This window comes from Macrotis lagotis, chromosome 3, assembly GCF_037893015.1.
Source record: "Macrotis lagotis isolate mMagLag1 chromosome 3, bilby.v1.9.chrom.fasta, whole genome shotgun sequence".
In the NCBI taxonomy this organism is placed as follows: Eukaryota; Metazoa; Chordata; class Mammalia; order Peramelemorphia; family Peramelidae; genus Macrotis; species Macrotis lagotis.
In genome coordinates this window covers 19,053,015-19,065,834 of record NC_133660.1, presented here as the reverse complement: position 1 = coordinate 19,065,834, position 12,820 = coordinate 19,053,015, and the positions used below count along the sequence as shown (strand labels likewise).

General features: G+C 48.4%; 1 protein-coding gene across 5 annotated transcripts in view; it reads right to left on the bottom strand.

Annotated features, from left to right (window-relative positions):
- RBPMS (RNA binding protein, mRNA processing factor) overlaps positions 1-12,820 on the bottom strand; it is a 141,884-nt gene that overhangs the window by 12,715 nt on the left and 116,349 nt on the right. For all 5 annotated transcript variants that reach the window (XM_074228252.1, XM_074228250.1, XM_074228254.1 and 2 more), the window contains one exon: positions 5,734-5,864. In XM_074228252.1, coding sequence (XP_074084353.1) covers positions 5,734-5,864 — 131 coding nt within the window. The remainder of the gene's footprint in view (positions 1-5,733; positions 5,865-12,820) is intronic.

Below are 12,820 nucleotides of genomic sequence, written 5' to 3'. Positions count from 1 at the left end.
TCTGAGAGGCATGGGCTTTAGGGTCCTCCATTTCACATCCTGACTGGACCCATTGACCTGGCAGCAACAGGGACCCTGACTGCAGCTTACACAGTAGAGAAAATGCATGAGGACGTGACAGAGATCCAGTAACGAGGCGTGCTGGGTGAGAGCGACCAAGCGTGTAAGCCCTTGTGGCACATGGAGGCCATGCTCGGTGCTGGTTATCCATATTTAATATTTTCCTTGGTTAATTTTTAACTATGTTTGCTGTCGAGGGCCATTAACAGGCCCAGGGAATCGAGCTCAGTGAGAGGGAAAGAAGTGCCTGTAGTACTGAGTGCCTGTAGCCTGAAGCCCCAGCAGCCACCGTGGCCTTGCACTTTGGAGGCCTGCTGCTCAGCTCTGGGCTGGTGCGGATGGCTGGCTGGCATCACGGAGCCTGAATAAAACATGATTCCATTGGGAAGGAAGCTGTCTTTTCCACCCTGTCATCATCATTTTTCTTCAAAGCCAAGTTCATAGCCTCCTTTCACTTCTCTCAAGTTCCAATTAACAAAAGCAGTCAAAAAACTTCAAGAACTTCTGATATCTTGTATGCCCATGGAAGAAGGCCAATAGCCAAAAAAAAAACAACAACAAAAAAACAAACAAACCACAATGTGGTCCATGCAGTCTCCCACATTACAAAAGAGGCAGGGTGGCATGGGGCAGAGAGCACAGGACTTGGGACCAGCTGTGTGGCAAAGGGCAAGTCCCCTCCATGCATGGGTCTATTTTATCATCTAAAAAATGATGGTATTGAATGCCATGGCCTCTGTAGTCCTCTAAGCTCTAAATCTATGATTTTGGTATCATTTATCAAAGCGAGTAAGAGCTGAGTGAGCACCAGTCAGCCCTTTCCCACCTGCCTACACTTTTTCATCACTGGGATAAAATATGAGAGGAGATTGGAATCCCATTTCACAGCAGCAGCACAAATCTCACCTCCAGGCTTCCACTCAATTCATGTCAAAAAACAATTAAGCCATTAGCTAGCTGCCAGAGGTGGAATGAAAGAGCAACATATCTCTGCACATAAGACCATCACACCCTGCTTGGAAAAAGAAAAGCAGTTGAGGGAGTACGAGATAACTGGGGGGAAAGGTAGGAAAAAGGAGGGAGAAAGGAAGAGAGAGGGGAGGGAAGAGAGTAGGAAGGAGAGGTGAAGAGGAAAGAAAGAAGAGAGTGAGGGCTAGAGAAGGGAAGGAGAAAAAGTAAGAGAAGGGGAAGGAGAAAGGAAAAAGAGAAGGAGAGAGGGAAAGGACAACTGGGGGAGGCAGAGATCAGGAAAGGCCTCACAGAGGAACTGGTGCGTAAGTTGACTTTTGAAGGAAGAATCTAAGAGATGGAGATGAGGAAGGGTACATTTCAGATGTTAAGGATAGTCTGGGTAAACACAGAAGTCAGAGATGGCAGGTCCAATTTGGAAAAGGGCAAGAAAACCAGTCTGACCAGAAAGGAGCACATTGTGGAATAAGTCTAGAAAAAGTCTAAAGGCAGACTTTAGAGTGTCTTGAATGCTTGGCAAGAGAGTTTATATTTGATCCCGGGACACTAGAAAAGTTACTGAGTTGAGTATGTGACATGATCAAACCTGTGCTTAGGAGCCCCAGTGCTCCTAGGTGTGCAGAATGGATTTGGTGAGGGGAGGATAAAGCCAGGGAGACCAATCAGAAAGTTACTCTAATCGTCTAGACCAGTGGTCCCCTACTTTTTTTATTTTGTGAAACTCAACAACAATGATGAAATGTGTCCATATGGCTAGCAGGGGGCAGAAAGCACAGGATTTGAGAGTCTGGAAGACACAGCCCAAATCTGGGCTCTGACTTTCCTAGTTGTGTGACATAACATACTGATGTAATATTCTTTACAATCATTAATGATGAAAGTATTAGAGATTGTTAGCATGAATCCTTTAGACCATAAATGGTAACTTCGGATCTGGACAAAAGATGAAAAAGTTTGGGTGAGTACAAAAGAAATGGTGAAAAACTGGTGCAGAAGGAAAGTTAAAAGAAAACTGGAGTAAGGCAGATGGAACAATAGTGCCTCCAAGTACATGAACTGGGTGACTAGAAGGACAATGGTGCATGTATAGAGGACCACAGGGGAATTTGGAAAAGGGCTGACTGGGTTTAGTAGGGGGGAGATGAGTAGCTAACTCAAGATTACCTAGGAAGAGGCTGGGGCTGAAGATCACTGAGTAAAGAGTCTGGGGTTGCTGAAGCCAAGGATCCAGGAAGCTGTGGACCTATGGAAGGTCTGAAAGGGAGTGTGCTTTCTGTTCTCCCTCTTTATCTCTAGATTGATGAGCTCACTGTCTCTCAAAATCTATGATCTTTTGTAAACTGAAGGGATAGTGGATGTTTTGGAAGTAGATGAGATTGTCCAGGTACATCATATAAAGAGAAGAAAAGCAGAACAAGGACAGCACTTTGAGTAAAGAGTAGAAAGAAGAGTTAGAGAAGACATGGAAGGAACATTCAGAAAGCCAAGAAAACAGCCGGATGGACATAGGTCAAGAGAAGGGAGAGCCAACAGAGCCAGGATAGCAGAGAGGCCAAGGAGGGCATGGACAAAAGAAAGGTCATTGGAAGCCACAAATAATCTTTGAGGAAGCAGCCCTAGCAGACTGAAAGACCCAAGTCAGAATGGAGGCATGATAGGAAAGTTGAGGCATTGAGGGTCAAAGTAACATCATATCTAAAGTCTTTTAAGGTGGGCAGACACCTGGTATAAAATTAGTCATTTAAGTCTCATAATAAATCATAATAAACAGAAAGAAGCTAGAGGGTATTATTACTCTCTCCCATTTTGTAGAGGAAAAAAACTGAGTCTCAGAGAGGTTAGATTACCCACTCAGCTCAGACAGGTTTCCAGAACTCTTGCAAGCTGTCTTCCTTGAATATAGATAAACGGTAGAAGAGAATGTATTTGTTTGCAATGACATACTCTGTGCTGTAATAAATAAATGACTGAGAAAGACCTGTATGAACGAATACCAAATGGAGGGGCAGAAGCAGAACAATTTCTACTCTGATTATCAATATGATAAAAATGAACCATTTTGAAGACTTTGAAACTGATGAAGAATGAAACGTGCAGAACCAGGAGGCCAACTGAGCCAACAATACACTGAAAAGCAAACAATGGGCAAAGCTGTAGTAGTTGCCCAACACAAAAACCACCCACGATTCTGAAGGTCCGATGATGAAACATGTGACCATCCTCCCAAGAGAGGGGTTGAGTTTAGGGCACAGAATGGGATATGTGTATCTGGGTCAACAGGCTGCCTATGCTTATTTGTTAAACAAGCAATTTGTTTTCCTTCTCTATTTTCCAATATGGTGAAGGTGGGGTGAGAGGGAGAGTAACTAGGTTTCTGTTAATTAAAGAAAACACTCAAAAAGTAGAAAGTGGGCAGGGGAGGGGTGAGGCAGATGGTGTGGGTACATTTGGATGAGGCCACTGTATTATTAGTTTTGCCTAATTGTTTTACTCTTGTTACAAGAGAGCTCTTGGGGAATGTGGGTAATCTGGAAATGTTTGTAATATAACAGCAAAACATACAGACAACATGGAAAATTTTTTCCAAATAGAGTACGGAGAGTTCTTTTGAAGAGTTTGGCAGCAGAAGAGAAGAGGAAGAACATCGGCTGGCAAGATTCAAGCAGTGTGAGGAAAGGGGGATGATGGATGGAGTAGTGTGATGGTGGAGGAGGGGGGAGATCATCTGTACAGACATAAGGGCTGGCTTGATCAAGCAGGAGGATTCCCCCTCCCTTGAGTCTGGGACAAAGAGATGTGGACTGAAGAGAAGACTGGGAAAAGAAGGGAAGGGGATGAGGGGATAGGATAGATTCAGAAAAGTGGGGAGGGGGCTGTCTGCAGAGAGGGCATGCTTGGGTGGGGAGGGCCCGTGTTTCAGCACTGATTCAAAAAGAACAGTACTCCTAGGATACTTGCATCTTAGGGCTCTTCCGGTAAGTAGCAGCTTCCAATCCAGAGCCACAGGACTTAAGTTGATACCCCAACGCCATCTTCTATTCACAGATGGAAAAATTGGAGCCCAGAAAGGTGCCAGGTTTGTCCTGGTTTGGGCATGGACCAAATTAACCAGAATATCCAATTAAAGAAGGAAGGTCTCTCAGCTTCTCTTCTCGATATCTCTCCTGGCCTGATGAGAAGGTCACCAGTTTGATGCTTTGTCGACAGGCATCGAAGAAAGCCTCCGAGGCCCCAGAGGCTTCAGGTGCCTCTGAGAGAGCCAGTCCATCCCAGACTCACTGGACAGGCTGTTTCCTGTCTACATAAACCATCTTCACTAGGAGAAAATAAACAGGCTAGACCCAGGACAGGCCCCCGGAAGCTACTGTGATGGTGGTGCTCTGCAAGTTTCCAGTCCAAATTAGGATTTTTCATTCAAAGCCCTCCCACAGTCCCTAGAGACAGACAAGCCATGGTCTGTGACACAGCTCACAGGCCTCTGAGGGATTCCTTTGCTAGTCAGTAGCCCCTCCCTCTATAGAAACCAGGGTTATACATGCCAGTCTTCTGACACTGGGAGGTCGTAGGTCCAGGAGAGATATAACAAGGAAACAGAGAACCGAGGGTCTAGCATCTAAGAGATAGTGCTGAAATGACCCTCTCATAGACATGGGGAGCCATGGTGGGCTGTCTGGGTAACCTCAGCTATCAGTTTCATTTTCTGTAAAATAAAGGTCTAAGGTTCTCTCCAGGATTCTGTGAGATAGGGAGTCATTCAATAGGATGAGAAGGTGGGGTGGGCAAGAGGGTGATCAAAGGATGGCCCAAGAGGAAAGAAGGAAGGGGACAGACTATGCAGCTCTGCAGTCACTGGCTGGGCTCTCCCTCCAAAGTCAGCAGCAGACAGCAGGAGGCAGGGCCGATCTGGGGGGTGAGCTCAGGGTCTGAAGCCTGGCTGCTCACTTCACACCATCTGCATGCCTTTGGAAGGCCTTTCCCCTCCTGGGACACCATTGTGCTCATCTGGGAAATGGGGGAAAGTGAGAGCTTCGGTTTCTCTCAGAAGGAGGGGGACATGCAACCTGGCTAATAATAAGTGTCACACATGGGTCATTTCAAAAGAAGTCAGAGAACAGGAAGAAGGCCTGGGCCTCCTGTAGTCTGACTGTGGAGTCCTGGAAGGACTGACAGAATCTAAGAGAATCACTCCCAAATCTCCATGGCAACCTATCCTCTGGACTCTGTGAAATAACTCAAGGGGGCCGGCCTCCAACCCTGTCTTTCTAATAGAAGTGGAGGGCCCCAAGAGGCCTTCTGGCTTCAACACCCCTGGATGTGCTCAGGATGAAGGTTGACCTCTCACACACTTGAGGACACCACTTTCCACCCAAACACTGCCCTGCAAGTGGGTGCTACTTTGGTCTGACCCATCCTGGTGACAGCCTTGAGCTCCCTGTCCTGGTCTTCAGGTGAGGTGGAGGTGAGATCATTAGGGAGAAGAAAGTGTTGGGAACTGGATCAGGCAGTGGGGGCCAGACACCCCTTGTGTCAGTCGTGCCCCCCACCCTGAATCTTGGGGGTGAGGGATGGCTTCAGGTCAAGGTCAAGGCTGTCATTCGCTTCTTGAAGGTGGGTCGGTTAGCGGGACTGGGGTTAGTTGTACTGTGCGAGTTTGAAAGGACTGGTGCTTGAGTGAGTTGGGTCGTGGCGATGGGTTCGAATTACCTGAGCATGCAGTGAAGCGGGATAGGTGAAAGCAGGAGGGGGCAGAGCAGGCGCCAACTCCGCTGGGTACAGAGGGTACGGGGCCCACACTTCAGGGGTGCTGGGATAAAGTGCAGGCACTGTGAGCTCATCTGCAAGAGAAGAAGAAGGGAGGACAGGGTTAGTGGGCCCGGGAGCAAAGATCAAAGGAAGAACCAGCCTCCCCTGTCCCATACCCACCCAACCACAGCCCTCCAAGTCAGAGACAACCACCAGCCTCTCAGTTGCCCTCCTCCCAGCTCCCCTGGAGGCACCCGGCAAGGAGCACCCCAAGGCAGGGAAGGGTGCTGTTCCCAGAAGATGGACATGGAGCCTGCTCTTACAGAGAAAGAAGAGGAAGAATAATTAGGGGGACCAGAAGAAAGGGGCTGAAGTATCTGTTGGGGTCATGAGTGACAGCCTGGTCATAGGAAAGCTGGCCTGCACAACTATGGCCCATAGATGCCATCAGATCCAGGGGATGTTCATCTTCCTTAGTTCTGATATGAAGGAATTCCCTAGTACAGGCTGGGTGGGGAGGGAGGCTGTGCAGAAGCGAAACCAAAAGCATCAATGCTTCTTTTAAAAATGGATGATAGTCCCATTTTTTTGGCCACCATATTTGATACTAATGGCCCAGTAACCTAGACCAGAACTGGACATGCAGGCTGGATTAACTGATCAACATTCATTAATGCTGAGGATACCAAAAAGTAGCCTTCAGGAAGTTTATAATCAACTGGCCAAAAAACATGTAAATATATACATTTTAAAAATTGGAAAAATAAAGACCAGAGGGAAGGCCCTGGAATGAAAAGGGTTAGGGAAGGGTTCCTGTAGAACCCAGGAAGTTGGCAGTGGGAGCAGAGTCGGGCACCTCAGTGAAGTGATCCAAGCCCTGAACTTCACAGACAAGGAATTAATAATTATAATAACAATAACAGTCACCATAATAAGATCAGTCAACTTTGACCCAGTACTTCAAGGTTCACGAAACACTGGACAAGAACTTTTATTGGCCTCTCATGATGACCACCTGATTATCCTCATCTGACAGATGAAGAACCTGAGGCAGGCAGAGCTTAAAAGATGTGATTCAATTCTGTCTGCCCAGTACGAGGCCCCAGGGATGGGCTCAAATGAAGCTGACTGCTTTCTGAGCTTGGGCCCTGATGGGAGAGCTTGACTTGGTTTCCAGGCTGTGCCGCTTCGGACATCTGAGTGATTTTTTCCCCAGACTCCCCCTTCCCGGCCTTTGATGGGATGTCCTCCTCCTTACATTACAAACTCACTGAGGGGCTTACATTCTGTATCTCAAGGGCCTGGGACACAAGAGGTGCACAATAAATGTTTTCTGATTAGTGACTAAACATTTATGATTTGACTGTTGTAGATAAGACTATGTTGCTTCCCAATAAATCCTAAGTCATCTGAAGGAATGGGGAGACTTCTCGTAGGATGTGGTTCTACAGCTGAGCCAAGAAGGGGGGTGCAGGATCTCCAAAGGAAGAGATGGAAAGGGGGAGATGGGTGACAAGTCTGCAATGGTAAAAGGAGGATCATAATAGGACCAACTACGTAAGACATGCAATGGACTTTTCACAACATCTTGACTCATAGTAGGTCTCTGCTAGCTAGGACTACTGTTATTTCTACAGTTGTTACATCATCATTATCTGAGTCAAGGCCCCCAAATAGGTCTGAGGCTGGTCAACACCAATATGAACAATGGCTGACAAAGGCAGGTCCATCATTTTGCCCATGACTGTCCTGTGGCAAAGATGGTGAACTGAGCTCTTGGTCATATCCCAGCTTCACCAAGAGGACCTGGGCAGGTCTGCTGAGGGGAAGCAGGTCAAGCGTAAGGAACTGTCCCAGAGGACTTTACATGGATGCTTCCCAAGGTCTGCAAAGTCCTCTACCTTCTAAGGACAAGGATTTAGACTGGAGTGGACTGCAGCAAGCCAAATCTTCTATGAGGGGGTACCAGTCCTAACTTCCTCTGTAGGTCAGAAAGTCAATGTGAGTGTGCCCATGTATGTGTGAAGGCCGGGTGGTAGGGAAGAGAGAGCATTCTCCTTGCTGAAGCCACAAGGAGCTCTGCCATCCACTCCCAGGCTGGGATCACTTTGCTCAGACTGAGGTATTGCTTGTCCAGGGTCAAGAGTCCCTTTGGCAAGGGGCCGAGTCAGTCACCCCAAACAGGGCAGCCAAACCTCCTGTCTTTAAAAACAAAGGTCCCCTCACCCTTTGGTAGAATGGGGATTTGGTCCATGAGAAAGGGAGTCATGATTTCTCCATGTTATTAATTTTAGCCATCCTTCTATTTTAGGATATTTGATCTAGAAATCAAGAGAAGGCCAGGATGCAGGAAGAAAATCTTTAACCCATCCCTGACTGGCTCCACATTATCTCTGGAAAAGCATGTCTCTGTTGGGGACCCCCATCACTGACTCATTCTGCCCCTCACCATCTTGTAACCTTTTACAGTTGGATTTTCTTCCCAGCTCATCTTCACATGAAGACAAGGGGGCTGGTGTCCCTGGCCATTTCAACTCACACCCCAAACATACATTGGAACTTCAAGCTAACTTGAATCTCAGCAAGTTGGCCTCCTAAGCATGTGCACTTATTTCACAGGGTGAGGATCTAGCTATTTAATTTTCCAATTTATACTCAATCCCCACAAGAGAAGGACACTGCAGAAATCAAGGGGAAGGCCCATTTCCCACCTCCGTTCCTTTGTTTGCATGGTGTGCTCTGCCTAAAATACCTTCACCAGTTGAATTCACCTCCTCCCTTCAAACCCAACTCAAACACCTCCAGGCAGTGCCCCCAGATTCAGCCCTCTGCTCCCTCACTGTTTATGATCTTCCTGCCCTCATCCTTGTGGAATATACCCTAAGAGAGAAGGAGATTCCTGAGGGCTAGGGCTGGCCTTGGTCAACCCTTGTCTCACACCCATGCTGGCAAACAGTATTTAGTGCTGGTCCAACTTGACCCAATACAAGTTATGATTGAGAAGACAATGGTCCAATGTCAGTCTACTGAGTAGAAGCCATGGAAATGGGGACATCCAGGAACCAAAGCATTTCCCCCTCCCTGGAGCCACCTTAGGAGCCCCCATCTCCTCACAGGCAGAGAGGGAGGGTCTGCTGACTTAGGACATCTCATCCTAGGGTTCTGCCATTCATCAGTGGCCTTTCCTTTTGCGTGTGGGCCTCACATGGACAACAGTCAAACAACTTACACCATCCCTATATCACAGGGCTGAGGGGCAGAGAAGACAAGACTGTAAAGGAGGTTAGAAACATTATGCAAAACCCTTTCTGAAAGCCAACGGAGGATGCAGGACAGGAAGAAATTAAGTGTCTGAGGACGGATTTGAACTCAGGTACTCCTGACTCCAGGACTGGCACTCTATTTACTGTACCACCTAGCTGTCCCTCCAGTGACTTTTTAATAATAATAAAAAAAAGAATTCATCATAAAGTAAGAAAAACAAAGTGGCCTCTTGGTCAGGGGTCTTGGGAGTCCTGGAAAAGGGTGCATCCCCCCACCCCCAGCAAGTGGCTGCTTGCTGCCTCCTGAACAAGGCCTCAGGTAGAGCCAGCTGACTCCTGGGTACAACCAAAGGAGGCTTTGGAGGGTATGAACACATGGCAAGCTCCAAGGAGTCAGGGCAAGAAGGACCTTAGGGAGGGAAACTGAGGCAAGGACCTGCCCAGGCCAAGTCTAGAGGCAATTATGAATTTCCTTCTCTAAGACAGACACTGTGCCAAGGAAAGAGAAACATATCTCTGTTCTCAAGGCTAACAGGCCAACATGCAAACAAAGGACCAGCAACTTGGAGATAGAATGGGGGTGGGGGAGCTGGGACAGAAAAGGCCTTGTGGCTGGGGCAGCAGAGCTCAGACTTAAAGAATGCCTGGAGGTGGAGATGAGGAGGGAGGCAGGTGCAGGTATAGGATTCAGGATGCCCTCCTTCATCTGACCCTGGGTGTGGGGACAGCCAGGGCAAAACCTCAGTGACCGGAAAGGAGGCGGGTCTCTGGATGGTGGTCACATGCTGAAAAGCCACAAGAGAGGCTGGAGCCATGGGCTTCGGGAATCCTTTGGTCCCATCACTTTAAGGAAAACAGCCAGGCATTGGGATCATTCCCTTTGGGCTCTGGTCACCCTATGGGTGAGTGGTCACCTGTTGCTGGGCATGGAGACAGTTTAGGTGCTTCATCTCCTTCTCCAAAGGGGAAGCCCAGGGGAAACTGAATCAAGGAGTGGGGTGAACCCAGCCCAGGCTGGACATCTCCACAGAGGGGCTCAAGCCCCACAGGACCCACTGAGGGACATGGGGATGTCTGGAATAGACCCTTCTGTCTGGCCAGGATGGAGTGCAGAGCCAACTGTGGGATGCTGGGGCTGGGCAGGCCCTATTACAGATCAGGAAACTGAGGCGCAGGGAGGGAAATGATCTTCCCAGGGCCCCCCCCCCCCAGGAGTCAGGAGCAGAATTGGGATTTGAACGCAGATCCTGAGATACCAATCTAAGACCTTTTTCTACACACAGTAGATTCTGGAGTGTAGGGGTTCCCCTACCCAAAGGGAATAGTTATGGGACCTTCCTGCCCCCAGGGAACTGCCAGTCTAACAACTCTGTCTGAACAAGCCACAGACTCACTGCGGGCTTCAGAGAGACGTCCTTGGGCACTGCTAGGGCCATGATGCATGCAGGAGTCAGAAGTTCAAATCTAGCCTCAGACATTTACTACCCTAAGCCTGGGTGACTGCAACTCCAGGAGTCCTGATTCCTATCTGGCCACTGGACTCAGATGGCTCTAAAGTGAGGCTGGGGACTTAGCACAGCCCCCCACTCCAGTCTCGTTCTTGTGTTGTCAAGGCATCAGCTCCCTGATTTTGGGGTCTTCTTGGAGAATGAAGGACAAGCATCCTGTCTACCTTGGGCAAGTCCCTGGCCCTGTCTGCCTCAGTTTCCCCATCTGTCAAATGATCTGGAGAAGGAAACGACAACCCCCCTCCCAGGGTCTCTGGGGGTCATGGAGAGTCGGACACAATTGAAAAGTGACAACAAAAGCAACAATAATGCTGGCTAAATGAAAAGGGTCCAGTGTCCCCCTCGACCCACTGATGCACAGGAGGCCCTTAGAAGGGCCACGACTCTCATCATTCTAGAAAGTCAAGGCTGATGTCATTACAGAAAACAGATACTGCAGACCTGACATCGACCCTAGGAAAACAATTCAATAGCTGGATCTTTGGGAAAAAACTGTCAACACTTACACTGTTGGTGGAGTTGCATATTGCTTGGAAAAAATCATCTAGGTATACTATGCTGTGGTTGGGAGAAAGCTGATCTCACCCCTTGAAGCTGTGACCTCATCACTTGGGAAAAGGCCTGTCTGCAGAGTAGATCCCTGGTAACTGTGACAGTACAAGACAGAAAAGAGACCATCAGTTTAAAGCTAGGTGGGCTAGCTGTGGCCGGGTCCTCCAATCAGCTCCTCAATTGGCACATGCCAAAGGTGCAGGATGTCCTCCTTCATTTGAGAAAGGTTAGGTTTGTTTGAATGTTTGGGGCAGCAGAATTGGGACATCTTTAGTATAGGGAACCCACTCAACAAAGGCAGGAGGACAGCTTGGCCCGAGGTTGGACTTAGACCCAGGTCTTCATATCCACTATGGCATACTGCTTCTAGTAAAGGTTACACAATTTGGGAGAAAAAAGTTTTTAAATAAGATGGAAAGAGAATTGCATCTACACAAAATACCTGGCCATGAGAACTTACGGCAACCCCCTTAGTTCTCTCTGTGACCTATAGCCTGGAGGTGATGCGGTGGGGGGCAGGAGACAAGGACACAAGGAGCTGGCTTTTTGCCAGTCTGTTCTCATGGTCCTGGGAAATGTGTCAGCATCATCCAATTCCCAGAGGTCAGGGAAGACGCCCAGGGATAAGAGGTCACATGGGGGGGAAGGTCAGGAATGCCAGTGCTCAGCGGCCTGGTCCATCCCCTGCTTCCCCCCCCCCCCTTCACCCGGTGTCTGCTCTGTTCTCATGTCTGCCTAGGGCCAGGTGAAGGGGGTCTGGGAATGTGAGGCCCTGGCTCTAGAGCAGGGATTGGTTTGATTATTTTTGTAAGGAAGGGGTTAGCCTCTTGGGTGCTGGGACTAAGGCTTCCTGACTCCCAGTCAACATCGTGGGCACTCCATGCCCAGAACTAGACCAGCCCTGACTGACAGTCATCTCCTAGGGCCTCTCTACCCTTGCCAGATTTTTTTTTTCTTCTGGGTCACTTAACCTTTCCGGGTCTCAGTGTCTCTGCCTGTAAAATGGGGGGAGGGCGGAAGGAAAGACAGTGCCCCACAGGGGGTCCTTCCAGATCCAAATCCACATGCCTATGATCCCTGCTCTGGAAAACCAAAAAAAGGGAAAGCCCTAAGTCCCAGGAAGAGGCAGGTGATGAGAGCCACTGACTGTCGGAGAGGAATGGAGAAAACCATGACCAAAAAGTTGCATTTCCATTAGTTCCACTGGAAAAGACAGAAACAGAGAAAAAGACTGGGACCCCCAACCCAGGGCCTGGGAGTGAGAGAAAACCTAGGACCCTGCTCTGGGAACAGCAGGAAGGCACAGAGAAGGCAGAACTACTCAACCCCCGGTTTTGCTTCTTTTTCTTGGAGAAGGATATTTTGCTTGGACTGGAAAGGAAAGCACAGAAATGGGAAGAGAAGTGACCCCCCAAATACAGAGAGAGGAGGAGGAAGAGAAATATAGAAGGGAAGGGGGCAGCTAGACTTGAGTTCAAATTCAGCCTCAGACACTTAATTACCTAGCTGTGTGACCTTGGGCAAGTCACTTAACCCCATTGCCTTAAATAAATAAAATATTTAAAAAAAAAGAAAAGAGGGATGGGAGGAGGAAGAGGGGAGCCAACGTCCCCCATGAAGAGGAGACAAAGGCAGGTGTGGAAGTTATTACATACTTAAAAAGAAAAGTCAGTCCACACAAAAGAGCTGGGTCTTGGTGCAATTCTGTCCTGTTCCACATTGATG